The sequence below is a fragment of the Xenopus laevis genome, chromosome 6L (genome assembly GCF_017654675.1).
Source record: "Xenopus laevis strain J_2021 chromosome 6L, Xenopus_laevis_v10.1, whole genome shotgun sequence".
In the NCBI taxonomy this organism is placed as follows: Eukaryota; Metazoa; Chordata; class Amphibia; order Anura; family Pipidae; genus Xenopus; species Xenopus laevis.
This window is the reverse complement of record NC_054381.1, coordinates 10,885,730-10,908,314: the sequence shown is the minus strand read 5'-3', so window position 1 is coordinate 10,908,314 and position 22,585 is coordinate 10,885,730. Positions and strand designations below refer to the sequence as shown.

Sequence of the window (22,585 nt, the reverse complement as noted above, 5' to 3'; positions counted from 1 at the left end):
TGAACCCGCGGGTCCCGTGGGTATTGGGCCACCCACACATCACAAGCCTGAATAGAAAAATTAGCAAAAAAAAAGTAGTAATAACAATAAATTTGTAGCACTACAGAGCATTTGTTTATAGATATGGAGTCAGTGACCCCCATTTGAAAGCTGGAAAGATTCAGAAGAAGGTGGCAAATAATTTAAAAACTATTACAAATAAATAAGGCCAATTGAAGAGTTGCTTAGATTCTGCCATTCTATAACATACTAAAAGTAAATTTAAAGTTAACCACCCCCTTTAATTGGTTTTAAGCCTCCTATAATAAAATATGGAGTCGTGTTATTGTAAAGAGCTATGTAGCTTGTTGGCATTCTATGAATAAATAAGGATGATGGAAGAAAATATCATTCCCTATAAAGAGAGGGAGTGAATTGTTACCGGTTCTAGTTCTAGGCTGTACCAAAAATAAAGAATAATAAATAAGACCAGGTGCTATGCAGTATGTTCAAATTGCTTCACCTAATAACTAGGTTTGAACTGGAAAGTGTCCATCTTGAATTCTGGTTGCTCAACTCTTTTGAGACATAGTTTACTAGATGTACTACCTGCTTAATGGTTGCTATGGGGTACAAGACTCTTATACCCAAATATCGCCCTGTGCCTAAAATAGATCTGAGTGAATAAGGAAGTGCATTGCATGGCAGAGACCTTATGTATACAGCTGTAACCTATGGATTAGCTTCTAAGCAGCAGGGTACCAGTGTTCCTCTAGGAAACTTCTACAAGGGTCCAACAGACTAATTATATTTGCTCTCCAATCACCCTCTCTTATTCCATTCTTTATTTTATATTCTTTTATATTGCCCCCCCCCCACTGTACTGTTTCTTAAAGGACCAGTAACATCAGTTTTTTTATTAAAAAATTTGTTAGTGTATAGCGGAAAAAAACTCCACAAAGTCATATTAAACTTTTAAATCGCTAAGTCTTTATTACGAAATAACTTACTGAAACACTGTAACAATCCATCATGCGGCGCTTGATTTCTCCTCCCTGGCTATCTCCTATAAGGAAAGCAGGGAGGAGAAATCGAGTGGATCGGCGGATCGCCTTTTCTGAAGAGGAGCGCAAGCGGAGTTTCGGTAAGTTATTTCTTAATAAAGACTTAGTGATTTAAAAGTTTAATATGGCTTTGTGTTTTTTCTTCGTTCAACAATAAATTTTTTAATAAAAAACTGATGTTACTGGTCCTTTAAAATTACCACAAAGAAACATTGCCCGCTAGTGGCTAACTCCCCCTGAAAAATAGAGGCATTCTTGGTTGAGACATAACTTAGAAAGCAACAGTCCCAGCAGCTCTACGGTTTGGTATTTGCACTGCTCTGTGGTTGCCAAGCAGGAAGACATAGCCTTCCGGGCCCCTGGCAAAGCTGCACAAAGCTCTGTAATATTTCTCTCTCTGAAGCCCACAATAATAATTCACACCTGCATAAAGGATTAAATTGTGCATATTACATATTACATTCAATAGCAAAGGTTAAAGGGGTGGTTCACTTTCAAAATAACTTTTAGTATGTTATAGAATGGCTAATTCTAATCAACTTTTCAGTTGGTCTTCATTATTTCTTTTTTATAGTTTTTTTTAAATTATTTGCCTTTTTTCTTCTGACTCTTTCCAGCTTTCAGGTGGGTTTCACTGACCCCATCTAAAAAAATATGCTCTGCACAATTACAAATGTATTGTTATTGCTACTTTTTATTACTCATCTTCCTATTGAGAGCCTCTCCAGTCTCTCATTCAAATCGATTCATGGTTGCTCGGGGAATTTGGACCCTAGCAACCAGATCAGTTAAATTGTAAACTGGAGGGCTGCTAAATAAAAAGTTAAATAACTCAAAAACCACAAATAATAAAAGATGAAAACTGATTGCAAATTGTCTCAAAATATCACTCTCTAGATCATACTAACAGTTAAATAAAGGTGTACAACCCCTTTAATATAAAGTGCCAAGTGAGGGGTCCATGGTGCTCAGCTGGTCCCCCAGGTGCAAGTGTTTTGGTGGGTGGGTCTGAAGGGGTGAAAGTTTGTGCCCCATAGAGCTTTAGCACTTGTACATGTGGGGTTAATATTGGGGCCCTCTAATTAACAAGAAATGCTGTACATTACATGCAAGCAGCCCAAGCACTTATGAGGTGAGAGCTGATTCACAGCTGCATAATAAGGGGCAGGGCCGGCCCATGCTCAGTGAGGTTCAGCTATTTGGTTTTCATACAGTTCCCAGTTCCTCTCATAATTGAAATTCCTGTGCAGTTAGTGAAGAGGTATTTTAGGTATGTGAGAGTCTGTTTCTGTGCAATACATTGGGTTCTAGTGCTATTGTCACACCCTAACCAGGCTCATCTTTCTATTCAGCCCCTCTCTTATTCATTTTTTTTGACAGCTCAACCCCCAGTCGCTGATTTGTACAGATATGTCCCGAGTTTCCCTTTAATCTGCTGCACTGAAGAGCCAGAAAATGATACAAAGTTTCTAACTTAATTTGCTCTTGGCAGAGAACACATACTTAAGATACTTTTGTAACAGTTTTAGATAAGAACGAAGACTCACAGTTTAAAGGGCAATTCACCTTCATTAGCATAACTAATAACATATAAAAAGAAAACAACCACAGCAATCTGTTCATACTTTCATAACCTGCCAAATTTTGTAAAATGGACAAGGTAAATAGGGGGGGTGGTAACATAAATGGGCGTGGTCAAAAAAAATCGCTGAGCTCCGCATGGCAAATCTTTTTGTCCTTCTTTCTGTTTCCAAAATGTTGGAAGGTATGTATTTAGAAGAAAATTGTTACAAAAATTGTCCGGTGTTGGAGCTGAGAGGAAGCGGGTACTTCTTAGTGATCAGTGCATGCACATGGAGTCGGGCTGGACTGGTTGGACACTGGGAAACTGCCCGGTGGGCTCTGCCATCCCAGACCAGTCCACCACCTGCTTCACCGTTGCCGTCACCCTCCTGCTCTGTTGCTCCCCTGCAGCTCTGTCTCCCCTGATTGCCACGAATAAAGGTACGAACATGGGGGGTGGGGCTGAGAATGGGTGAGTGCAGGGCCGGATTTACTTAGTGGGCGCCCCTAGGCCCACTGCGTTCATCACCCCTGTCCCCTCCCTTTTACCAGAGCAATGGGGTTTGGCGCATGGGAAATTTAAAAACTATTGTATCTCCAGCGCATCCCCAGTATTTTTGAACCAATGTGGGTGTGGTTGGGCAGCATGCCACCCCCCTAAAATCCTGCCGCCCTAGGCCAGGGCCTAGGTGGCCTTTCCACAAATCCGGGCCTGGGTGAGTGAGCAGACAGGGGCCCCTGGTGGACCTTGCACGCGTTAGTCCAAACCTACATACACACTATGTACTGGACTTGTGGTGATTATAAGTTAAGTCAGAGGTTGGGTGCCTAAAGCAGAACTGGACTCAAATAAAGTGCAGGCCTTGTTATATGCAGTAAAGCTGCCCAAATTCTTTAAGCCAAAAGGGAATTTTGTTGCTGTTTACAGTCCCCTCTAGAAGTAGCCAGTTAGCCACTTACTAATCATTGGCTCCATACTGTGTCGGACAAGGAATATTTTGGTAACTGTGCCACTAAAAACTGTGCGTTTCAGAAAGAAAGTCCTTCCCAGGAAATCTATTCTGTGGATATCATGCATTGGCACAATTTTGCATGAACTTTAGCTCTTGTGTTAGTAAATAAGCCTTTTCAGACGTAAACACAGCAGGCAGCGCCCCCTTGTGTCACATGGCAAATCTCTCCAGCGTAGATTTTAATATGAATCACGTCATTTGTAAAAATTGCAACTCCATCTGTGTGCAATTTGTCTCTCCCACGGCATGCGCCAGGGCCTCTCCTGTAGTGCAGTTCCCTTAATAATCATTGGCTGTGCAGCTCCCTTACTAATCATGGGACGTTCAGCTCCCTTAATAATCATGGGCCGTGCAGCTCCCTTACTAATCATTGGCCGTGCAGCTCCCTTACTAATCATTGGCCCTGCATCTCCCTTACTAATCAATGGCCGTGCAGCTCCCTTACTAATCATTGGCCCTGCATCTCCCTTACTAATCATTGGCCGTGCAGCTCCCTTACTAATCATTGGCTGTGCAGCTCCCTTACTAATCATGGGACGTTCAGCTCCCTTACTAATCATTGGCCGTGCAGCTCCCTTACTAATCATTGGCCGTGCAGCTCCATTACTATCATTTGCCGTTGATTTCCCTTACTAATCATGGGCCGTTCAGCTCCCTTACTAATCATTGGCCTTGCAGCTCCCTTACTAATCATTGGCCGTGCAGCTCCCTTACTAAGCATTGGCCCTGCAGCTCCCATACTAATCATTGGCCCTGCATCTCCCTTACTAATCATTGGCCGTGCAGCTCCCTTACTGATCATTGGCCCTGCATCTCCCTTACTAATCATTGACCATGCAGCTCCCTTACTAATCATTGGCTGTGCAGCTCCCTTACTAATCATTGGCCGTGCAGCTCCCTTACTAATCATTGGCCATGCAGCTCCCTTACATATCATTGGCCGTGCAGCTCCCTTACTAATCATTGGCCGTGCAGCTCCCTTACTAATCATTGGCCGTGCAGCTTCCTTACTTATCATTGGCCATGCAGCTCCATTACTATCATTGGCCGTGCAGCTCGCTTACGAATCATTGGCCGTGCAGCTCCCTTAATAGTCATTGGCTGTGCAGCTCCCTTACTATCAATGACCGTGCAGCTCCCTTACTAATAATTGGTTGTGCACTATAAAAAAGAAATACTGAAGGCCAATGGAAAACTTTGCCATTCCATAACATACTAAAAGTTTATGTAAAGGTAAACATCCCATTAACATACCAAAGCTGATTGGCTGAAACATAAAATCATATTGACCAATGACCCAATTCGGAACTATGTCTGACCATCCATGAACCTGAAAATGCATGGGCCCTATTCTATCACATGTGCTTCAGATTAATACAATCTACCCATATTTTCCCAATATCTGGACAGTCATTCCCACAGCCAATCACAATGCATAATAACGGCCAACAGAGAAGTATCATTATTATACCGCAGTTGTACATAGTGACATAATATCTCATTGGTGTATAACCAGATAATAATGGGCCAAGTTGGGAAACCTTGTTTTGTCCTGGATGAGTCCATATCCATTGGACCCCCTGAATAATTGCATCAGACCTATTTGGATAGTCACATATTACATAAGGGTTGTGTTTAGATTGTGTATCCTTGGTTACAACACATGTTGTGCCCGTGTGTGATTAGAAGTATCAGTAGACCCGTGGTGTGTACAGCACAAACATGCTACTAAGCACCGAGGGCTGGGTGTGGGTTACTCAGCACAGTAATTACTCCCCAAAGAGCAAATATAAATAAATACAAATTAAAGGTTTCTTTCCAACAAAGCTCAGCTATTCACCCCTTTAATTCAGTGCTGGAAAGGAGAAGTTGTTACTATGAAGGGGTGCAATCAGGGGGTGCAAGGGGCAGAGCACACATTAGGGTTTACTATCCCTCTTCAAACAGGTATCCCTCCCTCCCTCGCTGTACCAATGCCAAACTTGTGCTTGACATCATTGAGAATATTGTGTAGAAATGCCTGGGAAAGGAATGGATTACTGTACACTTTTTGTGCTCCAAACATGACAGCTGGTCTTGCTTTATGGTTCTATATACAAGAATGAGACACACAGCAGGACCGGCTATCCTGGTCATTGGGCTCAACCAAAAATTAATATGGGAAAAAAAATGACAGTCGCTCCCCATTAGCAGAAACCCCATCCATGATCCTCCCAAACACTGCCCACTCCCCATAAGCCCAGCCCCCTTTGCAACCTGCATATTGCACTTTTGTGTCTCTTGCAGTGCCCCTTACCATGAGGTCCATGACTGCAGTAGCCCCACCACAAGCTTTGCTCAACTTGCACCTGACCAAATTAAAAATCTAAAAACATTTGGGCTGCTGGTGATAAAATTGGGTTAGTACTCTTGTGCAATACTAGTGCTATAGTGTTCTGCTTACTCAGTATAGTGATGCATGCAGACACTTAACTAGCACCCGACCCACACCTAATCTGTAGCACTATATTTCCGATCTCTATGTCATTCTGTGCACACCTCTGGTTCCAAGACAGGGAATCTCAGGAGCAGGAGGTGGAGTGTACTTCCCAAATTTCAAACCAAACCCAACCGACCCATGGGTAAACCTGCTATGGGTTTTGGATCAACCCACTTGTATCAATGGCTCCTTGTAGTTGCTGAGTCTTAACAGTAGGTGTCACTGTTTAAAAGCAAAATAATGGCAGGTAAGTGGTACTGATTTGATATGTCTGTGCTCAGTGTATGTTTGTTCTTAGAGCAAGGCCAGACGTGGCGTTTTTGCGGCGTTTTTACGTTGCATTTTTAAAAAAGAACAGCCACTGAAACCACACGCGTCCGTCAACATGCGTTTTTCATGCGTTTTTCAGCACATAGGATTCTTTTCCCAACATGCACTTCTCATTGTTCTCATTGAATTTGGACGCCATATTTAAAATACGCTGCATATTTACGTAAAGTGTGGTTTCAAATGTGCAGATCCCATAGAGTCTATTGATTTGGTAGTTTCTTGACCTATTGGCGTTTCTGCTAAAAAACGCCAATACTGGCGTCCTGTGGCGGATTTCAGCTTGCAGTCACCCTGTGTGAATTGCCATAGTGCGTTTTCCATTAGTTTCAGTGGTAGTGCAGTTTATGCGTATTTACGCCTGGCTGTTCTTTTTTAAAAACGCAATGTAAAAACGACGCAAAAACGCCACGTCTGGCCTTGCCCTTATTGTCTGTCTGTCTGTTTATATTCTCTGCACAGAGTGCTCTGATTCCTGAAACAATGTAGCAGACGCAGATTATTAGCAGACCAGGATAGAAGGGGCTTTTCTCCAACTATTTAGCACAAGTTTTGGCCCCGGCACCAGCATCTGATCCAATCACAGTTGTAAACGTAGGCGGGAGGTCACTGACCCCCAAATCAACACTTCTCTGAATTTGGTCAAATATCACTTCCCGTGGTCATTTGTCATTTTTTGTTTGTTGTTGTACTACAACTCCCAGAATTCCCTGCAGCTGTTTCTGAACTACACCAGAATCTGCTTGTAGAATGTGTAGTACAGGAACAGCTTGAGACTGAGTGATGGGAGATGCCACAGTGTGTAGATGACTAATAGAGAGTCACAGTGGATGATGGGAAGTGTAGTCCAGTGCCAGGCTGGAGGAGAGTTATTGGTTGCTGAGCAGATTTCTGATGCTATAAGAGCATTAGTGTAGTTACCTAAACCCTGCTGTGCACTCGGTACAATGCATATAAAGTCCATTTTACTTATTCCCCTGTTATCATTGATGGCCACGCCCCGCCTCTCCCCGGCCCGCCCACTCATCTCTCAGCCCCGCCCCTCCCTATCCAGCAGTGGTGTCAGGGACAGGAGCTCGGGAGATCAGCATTGGCCGGGGAGCAGGATGCAGTGTGTGCGCAGACAGCCCTCCCGATCCAAGTCCCAGGAGCTGGTGCAGGAGGAGAGCAGGAGGCGGGAGGCGCAGCTGAACTCCAAGCAGCTGGGTAAGAACTTCATTGTAGCTACTGGATCCCCTACCCCTGAGGGGACACATCATTCACTGCCCCGCAGCAACACACACTTCCTCGGACACGCCCACTATTAAAGCAGCTGTCTCGCTCCTCCTCCTCTCACTTCCACTTTACCTGAGGGTCTTAAAGGAACACCAAAAACTGATTACACAGCAGTTTGTTTATATAAACTATAGTAGTACTTATCTGTTATCTACTGTGTATCCTGTGCTTGAATGGCTGCCCCCATGGCTACACAGCAGTTTGTTTATATAAACTATAGTAGTACTTATCTGTTATCTACTGTGTATCCTGTGCTTGAATGGCTGCCCCCATGGCTACACAACAGCTTGTTTATATAAACTATAGTAGTACTTATCTGTTATCTACTGTGTATCCTGTGCTTGAATGGCTGCCCCCATGGCTACACAGCAGCTTGTTTATATAAACTATAGTAGTACTTATCTGTTATCTACTTTGTATCCTGTGCTTGAATGGCTGCCCCCATGGCTACACAGCAGCTTATTTATATAAACTATAGTAGTACTTATCTGTTATCTACTTTGTATCCTGTGCTTGAATGGCTGCCCCCATTGCTACACAGCAGCTTGTTTATATAAACTATAGTAGTACTTATCTGTTATCTACTGTGTATCCTGTGCTTGAATGGCTGCCCCCATGGCTACACAGCCGCTTGTTTATATAAACTATAGTAGTACTTATCTGTTCTCTACTGTGTATCCTGTGCTTGAATGGCTGCCCCATAGCTACACAGCAGCTTGTTTATATAAACTATAGTAGTACTTATCTGTTATCTACTGTGTATCCTGTGCTTGAATGGCTGCCCCATGGCTACACAGCAGCTTGTTTATATAAACTATAGTAGTACTTATCTGTTATCTACTGTGTATCCTGGGCTTGAATTGCTGCCCCCATGGCTATACAGCAGCTTCTTTATATAAACTATAAGAGTCTTTCTGAAGCAAACACACTGCTTTTACTAGTGCAGGCTAACAGTATATTATATGTTCATTACTTTACAACGCTTACATTTTTTGGTGTTACTGTTCCTTTAATCTGTGCAGGACCCCACAGTCTCTCAGTGAGCCCCTACTACTCCCACCCACAAATCTATCTCCAAAAGCCTAGTGTATCTTGCTGTGCTTAATGTAAATATAACTCTCCCCTTGCCAAATCATTTATATTACTCTGTATGTGAGTATATCATGAATCAGAGGACTCTTAAAGGCACAGTGTGGCTGGGCATATCTACCTATTGTAGCCATTTATGGTGCATATTCTGTGTATAATCATAGCAGGATATCAGTCTTCTTTCAGCAGCTCTTAGTCATTCCTAACGTACACACTCAGACCGGATCTATGTTCCATGCATATATCCTGCACGGCCAATCAGCAGTTGTTTCATGCTGCAGACTGCACTGGTCTCTGTGTGTCCATGTTGCATGCATCTAAGTTAAGTTGCCTGAAGGTACAAATGTTGTGATGTGTCTGCCCCCGGGTCTCCAGTTGCACAACAATATATTTTCATGGCCCCCCATCACTAATATTTAGCTTACAAGTTACTTACAACTGGTTGAATTGTAATTGGCTGTTCAGGAGGGGCCTTCGCAACTGTTAGAATATAAATAGTGGGGGAGTGGTTTAAGTTATGACTTGGGGGGGGCAGGGACAAAACACTTAAAATCCCCCCTCCCCATCACACTATGCAGTTCAGTGTCAATTCCTAATGTGAAGTTGCACCCCAACCTGTAGTCAAAGTGAATGGGGGGCATTTAGAGAACTGGGGGAACAAGACAATCAAAACCACCCCATTTGCTATTAACCACAACAGAATAGCGCCACCCCTCCAATAAAATACTTTTGTGTGTTGTTAACTAATCTGGGGTGCCAATAGGGGCTCAAAAAAAACGTTAAAACAGACTCACTAAATTGGATAATTATCAAAAACCCACTAGTTTGTGCTTAATTCAGTAGTTAAGAAATGGCCAAGGGCTCTTTTTTACTGATCAGGAAGAGTTCTAGTAATGATTGGGAAAAGGTGATACCTCTCCTTTAAAGGGGTGGTTCATCCGTAACTTTTATTATGTTATAGAATAGCCAATTCTAAGCAACTTTTCAATTGGTTTTCATTATTTATTTTTTATAGTTTTATAGTAATTTGCCTTTTTCTTTTGATTCTTTGAGCTTTCAAATGGGCGTCGCTGACTCCCTTCTAAAACACAAATGCTCTGTAAGGCTACAAATGTATTGTTATTGCTACTTTTTATTACTCATCTTTCTATTCAGGCCTTTCCTATTCATATTCCAGTCTCTTAGTCAAATCAATGCATGGTTGCTAGGGTAAATTGGTCCCTAGCAACCAGATTGCTGAAATGGCAAACCGGAGAGACGCTGAATAAAAAGCTAAATAACGCAAATAATAAAAAATTAAAACCAATTACAAATTGTCTCAGAATATCACTCTCTAACATTATACTAAAAGTTTATTTAAAGGTGAACAACCCCTTTAATCACCTCTCCCCTCCATTTAATCAGTTTAGAGAGTGTTGTTTGGTTCCACACCTGCAGATTGTCCCCGGGCCATTACGGGGGGCTGGTGTCAGTACACACGTGTGCCTGGGGGAGCTGCTCGCCTTTATTATTCTTGCTCATGTTGTGTCTGGCTGGGGAGAAAGAGAAACATTTCACAATCCCTTCATGCTTTGTGGGTTGGTTACTTAATGTACAGGGTTAGCGTGACACTTGTCCTTTTGATAGAGAAAGAAACTTATCATGTGCCTGTTCCTGCTCATTGGAGCATTTGCTTCTTTCCATTGCTCCGGCCATTGCTGCACATTCTCAAGAAAAGGGGGGTGTTTGGGTGCAATTAGAGCTTCCTTACACTATTTGGGTTGATTACAGCCAAAGTAGAAATTGGTGCATTCCTGAACTAGGAACGAACAGCAGCCAATCAGAAGTGAGCTTGTATTCCACTTTCTGAACTCGACTCATGAGAAGTGATCTCTGATTGATTGCTGTGGCTTATGATTTTGGGCTGAAAATAGTTGTAAGATGTAAGTGTTCGACACAGGGACTCTTGATTTAGAAGTAGGGATGCACCCAATACAGGATTCGGTTCGGGATTTGGCCTTTTTTAGCAGGATTTGGATTGAGGGCAGATGCAATTATAATTTGCATATGCAAATTAGGTGTGGGGATAGAAATCACTTAACTTTTTGTAAGTAAAAGTAATATTTTTATAAGTAAAACAAAAATCCCTCCCACGTTTTCCCTTATCGTCCCTAATTTGCATATGTATATCTTTCAGGAAGGATTCAGGGATTCGGCCGAATCCTGGATAGAGGATTTGGTGCATCCCTATATAGAAGCCAGGGTAAGGGCCACACTACCAATCCCGATCTGAAGAAGCCTTTAAGAATACACTAATAACTTTTTTATTGGACGTCTCTACCATGGGTGGCCATTGTATGAACCAGTGGGGTTGTCACTGTCCATTTGAGCTGGGCATTGACTGTACAATTCACATGTCCTGTCGCTATGCACAGACCACTTCCTGCCGCTATGCATGCCACACCTCCTGCCGCTATACATGCCACACCTCCTGCCGCTATACATGCCACACCTCCTGCCGCTATACATGCCACACCTCCTGCCGCTATGCATGCCACACCTCCTGCCGCTATGCATGCCACACCTCCTTCCGCTATACATGCCACACCTCCTGCCACTATGCATGCCACACCTCCTGCTGCTATACATGCCACACCTCCTGCTGCTATACATGCCACACCTCCTGCCGCTATACATGCCACACCTGTGCTACAATGCACACCCCAGTCCTGCCAGTATACACGCCCCACTTCCTGCTGCTATGCACGCCCCACTTCCTGCTGCTATGCACTCTGTAGGAGATTGCAGGTAACAAATTACAGGGCTGCAATTTGCATGCAACATATTTTGGTCACAGATTAATCTCCATGAGCTGAGACCCACAGATGCACATGAATATAAAGCGGCATTCTGCCATGAGGTTGCAATTATCGGCACATTAGATAAACGTGTACGTTGAGTGTATGTTGAAGCTCCCACACCCCCAGCCGGTGCAGGGAGTGAAATGTTGAAACAGGATACAGTTGCCGTGACCAGTGCCTATAGAAAGGAACCAGACAATTAACCTCTCAGATTTCACACTCGCTTTCTCTTAAAACAGGTTCTCTTTCCAGCAGAGGAAGTGTTAATTTTGCAATTTAACCCAGTCTTGTCTGTATGGGACAAAGCCTGTCCAATTCATTGCCATTTATATCTTATCTGTAGATTTGCAAAGGGCACTTTATTCACAGATTCACAGAGCAGTTATCAGGGCAGTGGATTAATTGCTTATTGTTTGTTTGCCGTCAGGGTCAGATGGGGCTCCTGCTGTTTATTAACATCAAGTGAAATGATTTTACTGTAGTTATGTCACTTCTAGTGACCCCACTGGTGTTTCTGTTCAGCTGCATGTCAGTGCCATCAGGTCTGCTGGGAAAATATTGATTGTGATCATGACATGGGGTGCTGGGTAGTAATGAGCGATCTATTCGCCAGCCATGGATTTGTGGTGAAATTCCGAATTTTGCCCTGTGCAAATATTTTTGCAAAGCTGCAGCAAAAATTTGCCGCGGACAAAGTTGCAGCAAAAAACGCCCATAAGAAAAAAAACGCCCATTGACTTTAATGCATACGGACGAAAAAGTCACGATAAGAAAAAACACCCATTGACTTTAATGTGTTTGGAGTGAGAAAAATTGTCACACGTAAAAACGCCCAATTGACTTCAACGCGTTTCGCTCATCACTAGTGCTAGAGGCTATCACCAAACACTGGGGCTCAACTGGGGAAAATTTGCGCCGGGGCAGTAACCCATGGTAACCAAATTACATTTGGGCTTTAGGTTTTCCATCTGCAGCTAAAAAAGCTAATCATTGATTGGTTGCTGTGTGATACTTGCCTGCTGCAAATTTGCCCAGTGTTGATAAATGAGCCCCAGTGTTGATTAATGAGCCCCGGTGTTGATTAATGAGCCCCGGTGTTGATTAATGAGCCCCGGAGTTGATTAATGAGCCCCGGAGTTGATTAATGAGCCCCGGAGTTGATAAATGGTTCAGGAGTTTAAGCAATGACGGCCAGAGAATAGAGTGAATGTGAGTTTATTCATTTATTCATTTGGATGTAACGTGAGACGCAGACTCTACCCTTTACTTTTATGAGTGGCCACAATAGAAATAACCTTTTTATAATAGTTAAATGTCAGCTGTAAACAACAATGTATTATACTGCAACATCAAACTGAGCCAAGGTGCCGCTCCCTTTCCCTCCATAAATCTTATTCAGAGCTCTCCTTCTCCATCTGTATGGTCTTTCCACCTGTATGTTCTCTTCATCTGTATGGTCTCTACACCTTTTTGGTCTTTCCACTTGTATGGTCTCTCCACCTGTATGGTTTCTCCACTTGTATGGTATCTCCGCCTTACCTCGTCTTCATTTTAATCTGCATCAACTTCTTCCTAAGTCTCCATCATCTCCTCACCTCCTCCAGAGCTACAGCTCTCCCAGGGGACAAATGATCATGAACAATATTAGAAAGCTTCCTTGGCCATGCCGTTTAGCCTTGATCTTGTAATTTCGCCAAAGTGTGATGTCAGGTTTTTGTTAGCACATTGCACCCTTACGCAAGCAATTGTTAGACAGTTCCTCATTATGAGGATTCCTTCCCAGAAAGATCTGAATTTAAACAAACCAACAATCTGCCTGAAACATTTCCCATTTACTGATGAGCCTACCGATTTTGGCATCAGCAATTCAAGACTGACCTAATACCTAAATTGAGACCATTAGGGGGATGGTATTCTGCTATTTTTAAACAGGCCCAGGGAAGTACTACTACTACAAAGTACAAACTATATTTATGTGCAGTATTTGGTATCTTTCATGAAGCATTTGGAGATTAGGTGCATCCCTAGTTGTGAGGGATATGGTTTTGGCTTGGTCCCTCAGGAAAGCACGACATTGTCTTGTGGGAATGTAGATCTTCAGGAATAAATAAGGTTTTTGTATGGTTCCTCAGTGTTACATGGCATTGGCTTGGTGGAATTGGATATTCAGGAATAAATATGGCTTTGGTATGGTCCATCAGTGTAACACAGCATTGGCTTGTGGGAACGTTGATCTTCAGGAATATGTATGGTTTTGTATGGTCCCTCAGTGTAACAAGGCAGTGGTTTGTGGGAATGTGGATCTTTAGGAACAAATATGGTTTTGGTATGGTCCCTCAATTTAACACGGCAGTGGCTTGTGGAAATGTGGATCTTCAGGAATAAATATTGTTTTGGTATGGTCCATCAGTGTAACACAGCAGTGGCTTGTGGAAAAGTGGATCTTCAGGAATAAATATGGTTTTGGTATGGTCCATCAGTGTAATACAGCACTGGCTTGTGGGAACCTTGATCTTCTGGAATAAATATGGTTTTGGTATGGTCCATCAGTGTAACATGGCATTGGCTTGTGGGAATGTTGATCTTCTGGAATGCGTTTCAGGAACACCCTCATAGGCATAATTTTTTTCTTTTTGGCCATTGTACTGGTTTAGAGACATTGCAAACATACAGGACCAGTAGATAGGGAAGGTTTTGTACAGAAGGTGGAACATACCATTAGCTTGAACTATGGGGGGGGGGTCTTTTTCTATTTTATCTGAACATTCATACAGCTCATACAGAGGCATGTGGTTTCAGTGGGGGGAAATCAGGATGCTGTTCCTGAATTTTGGGTGTAGCTTTGGGCCTGCCAGAGCCCAGCCTATTGTTATTGCCAGTGGAATTATTACAGGAAGGCAGGTTTATTGCTGTTGGGCCACAGGGGAGCCCATAGCGTTACAATGTTTATCTGTATAGTTCAGCAGCAGCTGAAGGGCCAAATGCATACTTAGATTATATAATACAAAACCAGATTCCCTAGGCTCTGCCACCTCTGCAGATACATAGAATATTTAGATATTTCTGAGGAATTGTGATGTGTCCCTGTTTTAGATAAATACCGCAGCCTTGCCCACTGGTTTGTACAGAGATACACCGAGGAGCAGACTAACCAGTCTGATGTCCCAAGGTTCTCTCTTACACCTTCAATACAGTATGAGTGTGAGCTCTTCTTTCACAGAGTGTGAACTGCAATTTCTTTTCAACTTGTCAATTGGCTCTGTGAAAATTGTTGTTCAGAACTCTGATTGGCTACAGGTCTAATCTTGTAATCACTAAAATGCTCTGATTGGATACAGTTGTGTGATCATTCTAATGCTTGGTCTCGCCCTGTGATTATTCTAATGCTCTGATTGAATACAGGTTGGTCTCGCCCTGTGATTATTCTAATGTTCTGATTGGATACAGGTTGACGTGTTCATTCTAATGCTTGGAGACAGGTTGGTCTAGGCCTGTGATCATTATAATGTTCTGATTGGATACAGGTTGGTCTAGCCCTGTGATCATTCTAATCATCTGATTGGATACAGGTTGGTCTAGCCCTGTGATCATTCTAATGTCTGATTGGATACAGGTTGGTCTAGTCCTGTGATCATTCTAATGCTCTGATTGGATACTGGATGTTGTAATCATTCTAATGCTCTGATTGGACATAGGTTGGTCTAGCCCTGTGATCATTCTAATGTTCTGATTGGATACAGGTTGGTCTAGTCCTGTGATCATTCTAATGTTCTGATTGGATATAGGTTGGTCTAGGCCTGTGATCATTCTAATGTTCTGATTGGATACAGGTTGGTCTCGCCCTGTGATCCTTCATTGCATGAATTGTGCATTGTGCCATTAATATTTGTTCTGACAGTTAAGCTGTGCCTTTATATGGTCCTGTAACTCGTCAGTGACTTCTGATGTTTATAGATTTTACAACAGGAGGTGTGTTATTTCTTTTGTACAGTATTTGTTTGTATCCAGCAGCTCATACTCCCAGCATCCTTAGCTATATACCTGGGGCCAGTTTAGTATTCTCTTTTCTGAAGCAGACGGAACACAGATTATTTATATACAGAGGTGTAGAATGGACTCATATAATACACTGTCTTCATGAATTATTTAATGCAAAATAAACGGTAGAACATGTTCTTTCCATTCTTTCCAAGCAGATTATGGAAAACCACCACAAATCTTTCACCCTCTCATATGTCATGAGAATATTAATAGTTTCCCCACAATGTCGACTTACCTGCTTTATTAAAACCCCATAAACATACATTGTTTTACAACACCAAGAAGGAGAAAATTAAAGGGCAGGATTTAAATTTGTATTACATTGTATAAATGCTCTGTGCAAAAGATTCCAAGCCATATGTCTTGAACTAAACTTCTCTTGCGTTATTGAGCTTTTATCAACTGTAGCAGTTAATTTTTTTGAAATTTCCTTATCATTTACAGTAGGGGGGTACATTATCCCTTATAACACATGAGTGATACTCAGAGTTCCCTGTATAACTCAGCCTGCAGCCTTGTGCCTTTATATGGTCACAGAACCCCTCAGTGACTTCTAATATCCTTATCATTTACAGTAGGGGGTACATTATCCCTTATAATACATGAGTGATACTCAGAGTTCCCTGTATAACTCAGCCTGCAGCCTTGTGTCTTTATATGGTCACAGAACAACCCCTCAGTGACTTCTAATATCCTTATCATTTACAGTAGGGGGTACATTATCCCTTATAATACATGAGTGATACTCAGAGTTCCCTGTATAACTCAGCCTGCAGCCTTGTACCTTTATATGGTCACAGAACCCCTCAGTGACTTCTAATGTCCTTATTTTCAGTAGGGGGTATATTATCCCTTATAATACATGAGTGATACTCAGAATTCCCTGTATAACTCAGCCTGCAGTCTTGTGCCTTTATATGGTCACAGAACAACCCCTAGTGACTTCTAATATCCTTATCATTTACAGTAGGGGGTACATTATCCCTTATAATACATGAGTGATACTCGGAGTTCCTGTATAACTCAGCCTGCAGCCTTGTGTCTTTATATGGTCACAGAACAACCCCTCAGTGACTTCTAATATCCTTATCATTTACAGTAGGGGGTACATTATCCCTTATAATACAGGAGTGATACTCAGAGTTCCCTGTATAACTCAGCCTGCGGCCTTGTGCCTTTATATGGTCACATAACCCTTCAGTGACTTCTTATATCCTTATAATTTACAGTAGGGGGTACATTATTCCTTATACATGAGTGATACTCAGAGTTCCCTGTATAACACAGCCTGCAGCCTTGTGCCTTTATAAGGTCAAAGAACCCCTCAGCGACTTCTAATATCCTTATCATTTACAGTAGGGGGTACATTATCCCTTATAATACATGAGATATACTCAGAGTTCCCTGTATAACTCAGCCTGCAGCCTTGTGCCTTTATATGGTCACATAACCCCTCAGTAACTTCTAATATCCTTATCATTTACAGTAGGGGTAGATTATCCCTTATAATGCATGAGTGCTATACAAAGTGTCCCAGAATTGATTGTACATGTTTCTCTTTCTGCTAACAGGACTGCAAGATGATGAGGATTTGAGGGTTCTTCTGAAAGGCAGCAATCTGTTCAAGTTAAAATCAGGTTCATGGAAAAGGCCAAGATTTTACAAACTGCAAGAAGACTGCAAGACAGTTTGGTATGACTCCAAGAAGTTATTCAAGTCATCAGAATCACAGACGTGTAAGTTTATTTATATTGTGTTAACCAACCTCTCTAAAGGGGAATGGTGATTAAACCCCCCATATGCCATTGGTCTTAGGGTTCCAGTTCTGGGCTTGCTCCATAGAGGCAGTGCAGTGGTTTATAGAGATCTATAATTTACAAGAGGGTGTACTTTATTCACTATATATTGTCATGTGTAACGTTAGCCCTATCCAACTATTGATATAATGATTATTGAATCCCCCAAATCTACTGGACCAAATGCATCTACAGAGTTTCATTTATGGGGCTCATAAAGCTGATTTCTTTGTTATCTAATGGGTTGTGTCCACTTCCATTAGCACTCCTCCAAATACCCCCACCCCCTTGTCTATACCACTTAATTGGCTTTGTTTTTGTTATATGTTGATGCTGTATTCCTGTATTACCGCAGCCAATAGCCCTTCCTATAATGATGCTGTATTGTCTGGTCTAGTACAGATATAAAGCCAGATGTAGCCTATTATTTAATGGTTAGGGTTGCCATCTTTAGCCTTGGCAAAGTGGGACAAGGGTGTGAGCAGTGACATCTGACATATAGGGGTGGGGTAGTGATGTGCGGGTCGAGGTTTTTTTGACCTGCACCTGACCGCCTTCCGACCCGAGCCTGCCCACACAAGTCTCCTCCCCTCTATTTATAGGCTAGCCCGACCAATGACATCACAAAAGGGGTGGGGCTAGCACACGCCTATAAAAACAGAAGCTGGAAGCAGGAAGCCAGCAGTTTATGGTCGAAGAATTCAACCTGAGTCCGCAACCTGCAAATGGAGTGCTGAGGTTTGCCCAAACCCGCCTGACTCGGGGGTAAACATGCGGGTATGGGGCTTGTCTGCACTTCACCAGGGTAGGGTCATGATGTACGGGGGAAGGGTTATGCCATGTAGGGGAGGGGCTGTGACTTTAGAGTTGGGTATTGGCAAGATTTTTGATTGGGCTTTGGTCCTAACAGCCCCAAGTAAAACCAAATTGGTCAGTTCACAACCAGACAGGTGGCAACCGTAGGTGCTGTATTGCCCTGTCTAATACTGAGCCAGTGCCAGCATATAACATTATGGTTCTGTATTGTCTGACCTGTTACAGATATGTGGCCTACACATGCGACAATAGTGTTGTAATACCTGTCCTACTGATATGTAGCCTGTGCCAGCCTAGTAGAAACATTTAGCCAATACTAGTCCATGTTATTATTCAGGGAACCCCAACTGTGAGCCACATTCAAATGTTAAAAGAGTTGGGGAGCGACACAAGCATGAGAACATTTCCTGGGGGTGCTAAATAAGAGCTATTGGTAGCCCAATGTGGACTGGCAGCTACAGAAGACGTACGTCTGGTTTTTATTCAACTATAACTTGCCTCCAAGCCAGGAATCCAAAAATAAGCAGCTGCTTTGAGGCCACTGGGAGCAACATCCAAGGGGTTGGGGAGCAAAATGTTGTTTGCAAGCCACTGGTTGGGGATCAGTGATATAATGGTGCTATATTGCCCATGCTCATACAGATACAGAGCCTATGATATTTGCTGCCCTGCCAGTATCACTATAAAGGAACATAAGATGGCTGATAACAGGTGTGCAAGCAAACCGAGTGCTATTTACCTTTCATAGTACCTAATATTCCTGTACAAATAAGGGTGGGGAGAAAGGGCTTCTGATTGTGTTAACATCGGTTTTATATTTCATCCACAGAACACTGTACAGCACATTGGATAATATCTGTGTTTGTGGTTACATAACCCTTCTACCCTGTACTGACGGGGCTTAGCTGGCAGGATCTGGAGTAGGTCAATTATACAGACAGTGGCCATCATTTTTCCTTTTTTTAAAAAAAAAAAAAAATTCTTATAATGACACAAAATGGTATTAATTAATGTGATTGTACAGTGTCCAAATACTTGGGATAACATCTCTATATAGTCTATCTAATAAACCTTTATAGCTATAGGGAAATACAGCAATCTGCAGTTATGACATTAAGATTTCAAATGGGGGGGGTCACTGACCCCATCTAAAAACAAATGTTCTGTAAAGGTCCCCATAGACGCAAAGATTTTTCTTGCCGAACGACTGATTTCAGCAAAGTCCGACCAATCCTTCGAAATTATCGTGCGGTTAGTGGGATTCGAACGATCGTACATCTTACGATTTTTCGGCCGACATCTGTCAGAAAATTGATTGGCCAGGTTAAAAAACCTTTATCGATCCCAGTGCAATCGATCTATGTTTGCAGGGACAAGCAGGCAGCTGCTCTTCAGTTTTGCTGGCAATATCGCCTGAAATGGTCTTTTTAGTGGATGGACAATTCGTATGATCGTTTCGAGATAATCGTGATCTCACGATGACGATCGGATCTTTCCATTACATCTATGGCCAGCTTAAGGCTACAAATGTGTCGTTATTGTTGCTTTTTATTACTCAGCTCCCTATTCAGACCATCTCCTTATTAATAGAAAAATAAAAACCAATTGCAAAGTATCTCAGAATATCTCTCTCTACATCATACTAAAAAGTTAACTCAAACACCCCATTAAAGCCCCACCCTCCTAATTACAGCCTATCTGGCTAATTATCCAGTCAGTCTAAACTCCCCCCACCCCCCAAAACCCTCAAAACCTCTCCATTAAGTGTTACACATTTCTCACAGTTATTTTCCCAGTTCTTGGAAATCTGGCGACTTTATAAAGTTTTCCCTATCGGAGGTGGAGACGGGGCACAACTGAAAATGATCTCAGTCCCACCCGGAGCCCGATGATAATGTCGCCTTCCTGTTTTCTTTCTTTTAATGAGATGACTGTGTATCAGAACCAGGCGGATTTATCTGTTGCCTTATTGTTTGTCTGAGATAAGAGCCGACTTTTCATTTTCCCCTTTTCCATTCCATTAGTCTCTCAGTTCCTGGGAAGAGTGTAAATAACAAGGCTGAACCAAGTGATGTGAAGTTGGGGGGGGCTCACAGAGAAAACATGTTGTCCAGCCTCGTCAACAAATATGTTTATTTTATTAACTTGGGGTCCCTATACAATCATTTTGAGCAGACATAGCTGCTGTAGTTTAGGATGAGAAGAGACTCGTCCATTGAGTTGCACAGACATAAAGGGGTCCATTTACCTAATGTTGGTAGTAGAGCAGCATAGCTGGGTTGGTGGCTGTATTGGGGTGCAGGGGTGACACAGTTTAGGAGGGAGGTCACTGCAGAGGAACACTGGTATAAAGGGGTTTGTTCTCTTTTAAATAACAATAGGATGGAGCTGCTCTAATAAGGGCTATAGCGCAACATGGCAGCTCCCTTATCCACAATAATAGGTACCTGTGACAGGTGTGTGCATTGCTGCGGAATTACAGTGGGATTTGGCCGTTAGTGCCAGGCTTAAAGCTCAACATTCAGTGTCCCAGACGCATACATAAACATACACATACTAGCCGGCCAAGCTTTGTACTGTCAACATTTCTATCTGCCAGTTGTTCCTTCTTCCTCTCCTTAATTCCCTGTCTGTATAGGAACATAGACAATTCCCTGTCTGTATAGGAACATGGGCAATTCCCTGTCTGTATAGAGACATAGGCAATTCCCTGTCTGTATAGGAACATAGGCAATTCCCTGTCTGTATAGGGACATAGGCAATTCCCTGTCTGTATAGGGACATAGGCAATTCCCTGTCTGTATAGGAACATAGGCAATTCCCTGTCTGTATAGGAACATAGGCAATTCCCTGTCTTTATAGGAACATAGGCAATTCCCTGTCTGTATAGGAACATAGGCAATTCCCTGTCTTTATAGGAACATAGGCAATTCCCTGTCTGTATAGGAACATAGGCAATTCTCTGTCTGTATAGGGACATAGGCAATTACCTGTCTTTATAGGGACATAGGCAATTCCCTGTCTGTATAGGGACATAGGCAATTCCCTGTCTGTATAGGAACATAGGCAATTCCCTGTCTGTATAGGGACATAGGCAATTCCCTGTCTGTATAGAGACATAGGCAATTCCCTGTCTGTATAGGAACATAGGCAATTCCCTGTCTGTATAGGGACATAGGCAATTCCCTGTCTGTATAGGGACATAGGCAATTCCCTGTCTGTATAGGAACATAGGCAATTCCCTGTCTGTATAGGAACATAGGCAATTCCCTGTCTTTATAGGAACATAGGCAATTCCCTGTCTGTATAGGAACATAGGCAATTCCCTGTCTTTATAGGAACATAGGCAATTCCCTGTCTGTATAGGAACATAGGCAATTCTCTGTCTGTATAGGGACATAGGCAATTACCTGTCTTTATAGGGACATAGGCAATTCCCTGTCTGTATAGGGACATAGGCAATTCCCTGTCTGTATAGGAACATAGGCAATTCCCTGTCTTTATAGGGACATAGGCAATTCCCTGTCTGTATAGGGACATAGACAATTCCCTGTCTGTATAGGAACATAGACAATTCCCTGTCTGTATAGGGACATAGGCAATTCCCTGTCTGTATAGGGACATAGGCAATTCCCTGTCTGTATAGGGACATAGGCAATTCCCTGTCTGTATAGGAACATAGACAATTCCCTGTCTGTATAGGGACATAGGCAATTCCCTGTCTGTATAGGAACATAGACAATTCCCTGTCTGTATAGGGACATAGGCAATTCCCTGTCTGTATAGGGACATAGGCAATTCCCTGTCTGTATAGGGACATAGACAATTCCCTGTCTGTATAGGGACATAGGCAATTCCCTGTCTGTATAGGGACATAGGCAATTCCCTGTCTGTATAGGGACATAGGCAATTCCCTGTCTGTATAGGGACATAGGCAATTCCCTGTCTGTATAGGGACATAGGCAATTCCCTGTCTGTATAGGGACATAGGCAATTCCCTGTCTGTATAGGAACATAGGCAATTCCCTGTCTGTATAGGGACATAGGCAATTCCCTGTCTGTATAGGGACATAGGCAATTCCCTGTCTGTATAGGAACATAGGCAATTCCCTGTCTGTATAGGGACATAGGCAATTCCCTGTCTGTATAGGAACATAGGCAATTCCCTGTCTGTATAGGAACATAGGCAATTCCCTGTCTGTATAGGAACATAGGCAATTCCCTGTCTGTATAGGGACATAGGCAATTCCCTGTCTGTATAGGAACATAGGCAATTCCCTGTCTGTATAGGAACATAGGCAGG

General features: G+C 42.6%; 1 protein-coding gene across 3 annotated transcripts in view; it reads left to right on the top strand.

Annotated features, from left to right (window-relative positions):
* Nucleotides 1–22,585, top strand: part of plcd1.L (phospholipase C delta 1 L homeolog) — a 67,934-nt gene that overhangs the window by 18,003 nt on the left and 27,346 nt on the right. Inside the window, exons 1-2 of one of the 3 annotated variants that reach the window (XM_018267089.2) lie at nt 6,008–6,345; nt 17,242–17,406. In XM_018267089.2, coding sequence (XP_018122578.1) covers nt 6,339–6,345; nt 17,242–17,406 — 172 coding nt within the window. In that variant the 5' untranslated portion in view covers nt 6,008–6,338. Of the gene's footprint in view, nt 1–6,007; nt 6,346–7,472; nt 7,632–17,241; nt 17,407–22,585 lie in introns of those variants that run through there. The other 2 variants (XM_018267087.2, XM_018267088.2) reach the window with 2 other exon arrangements.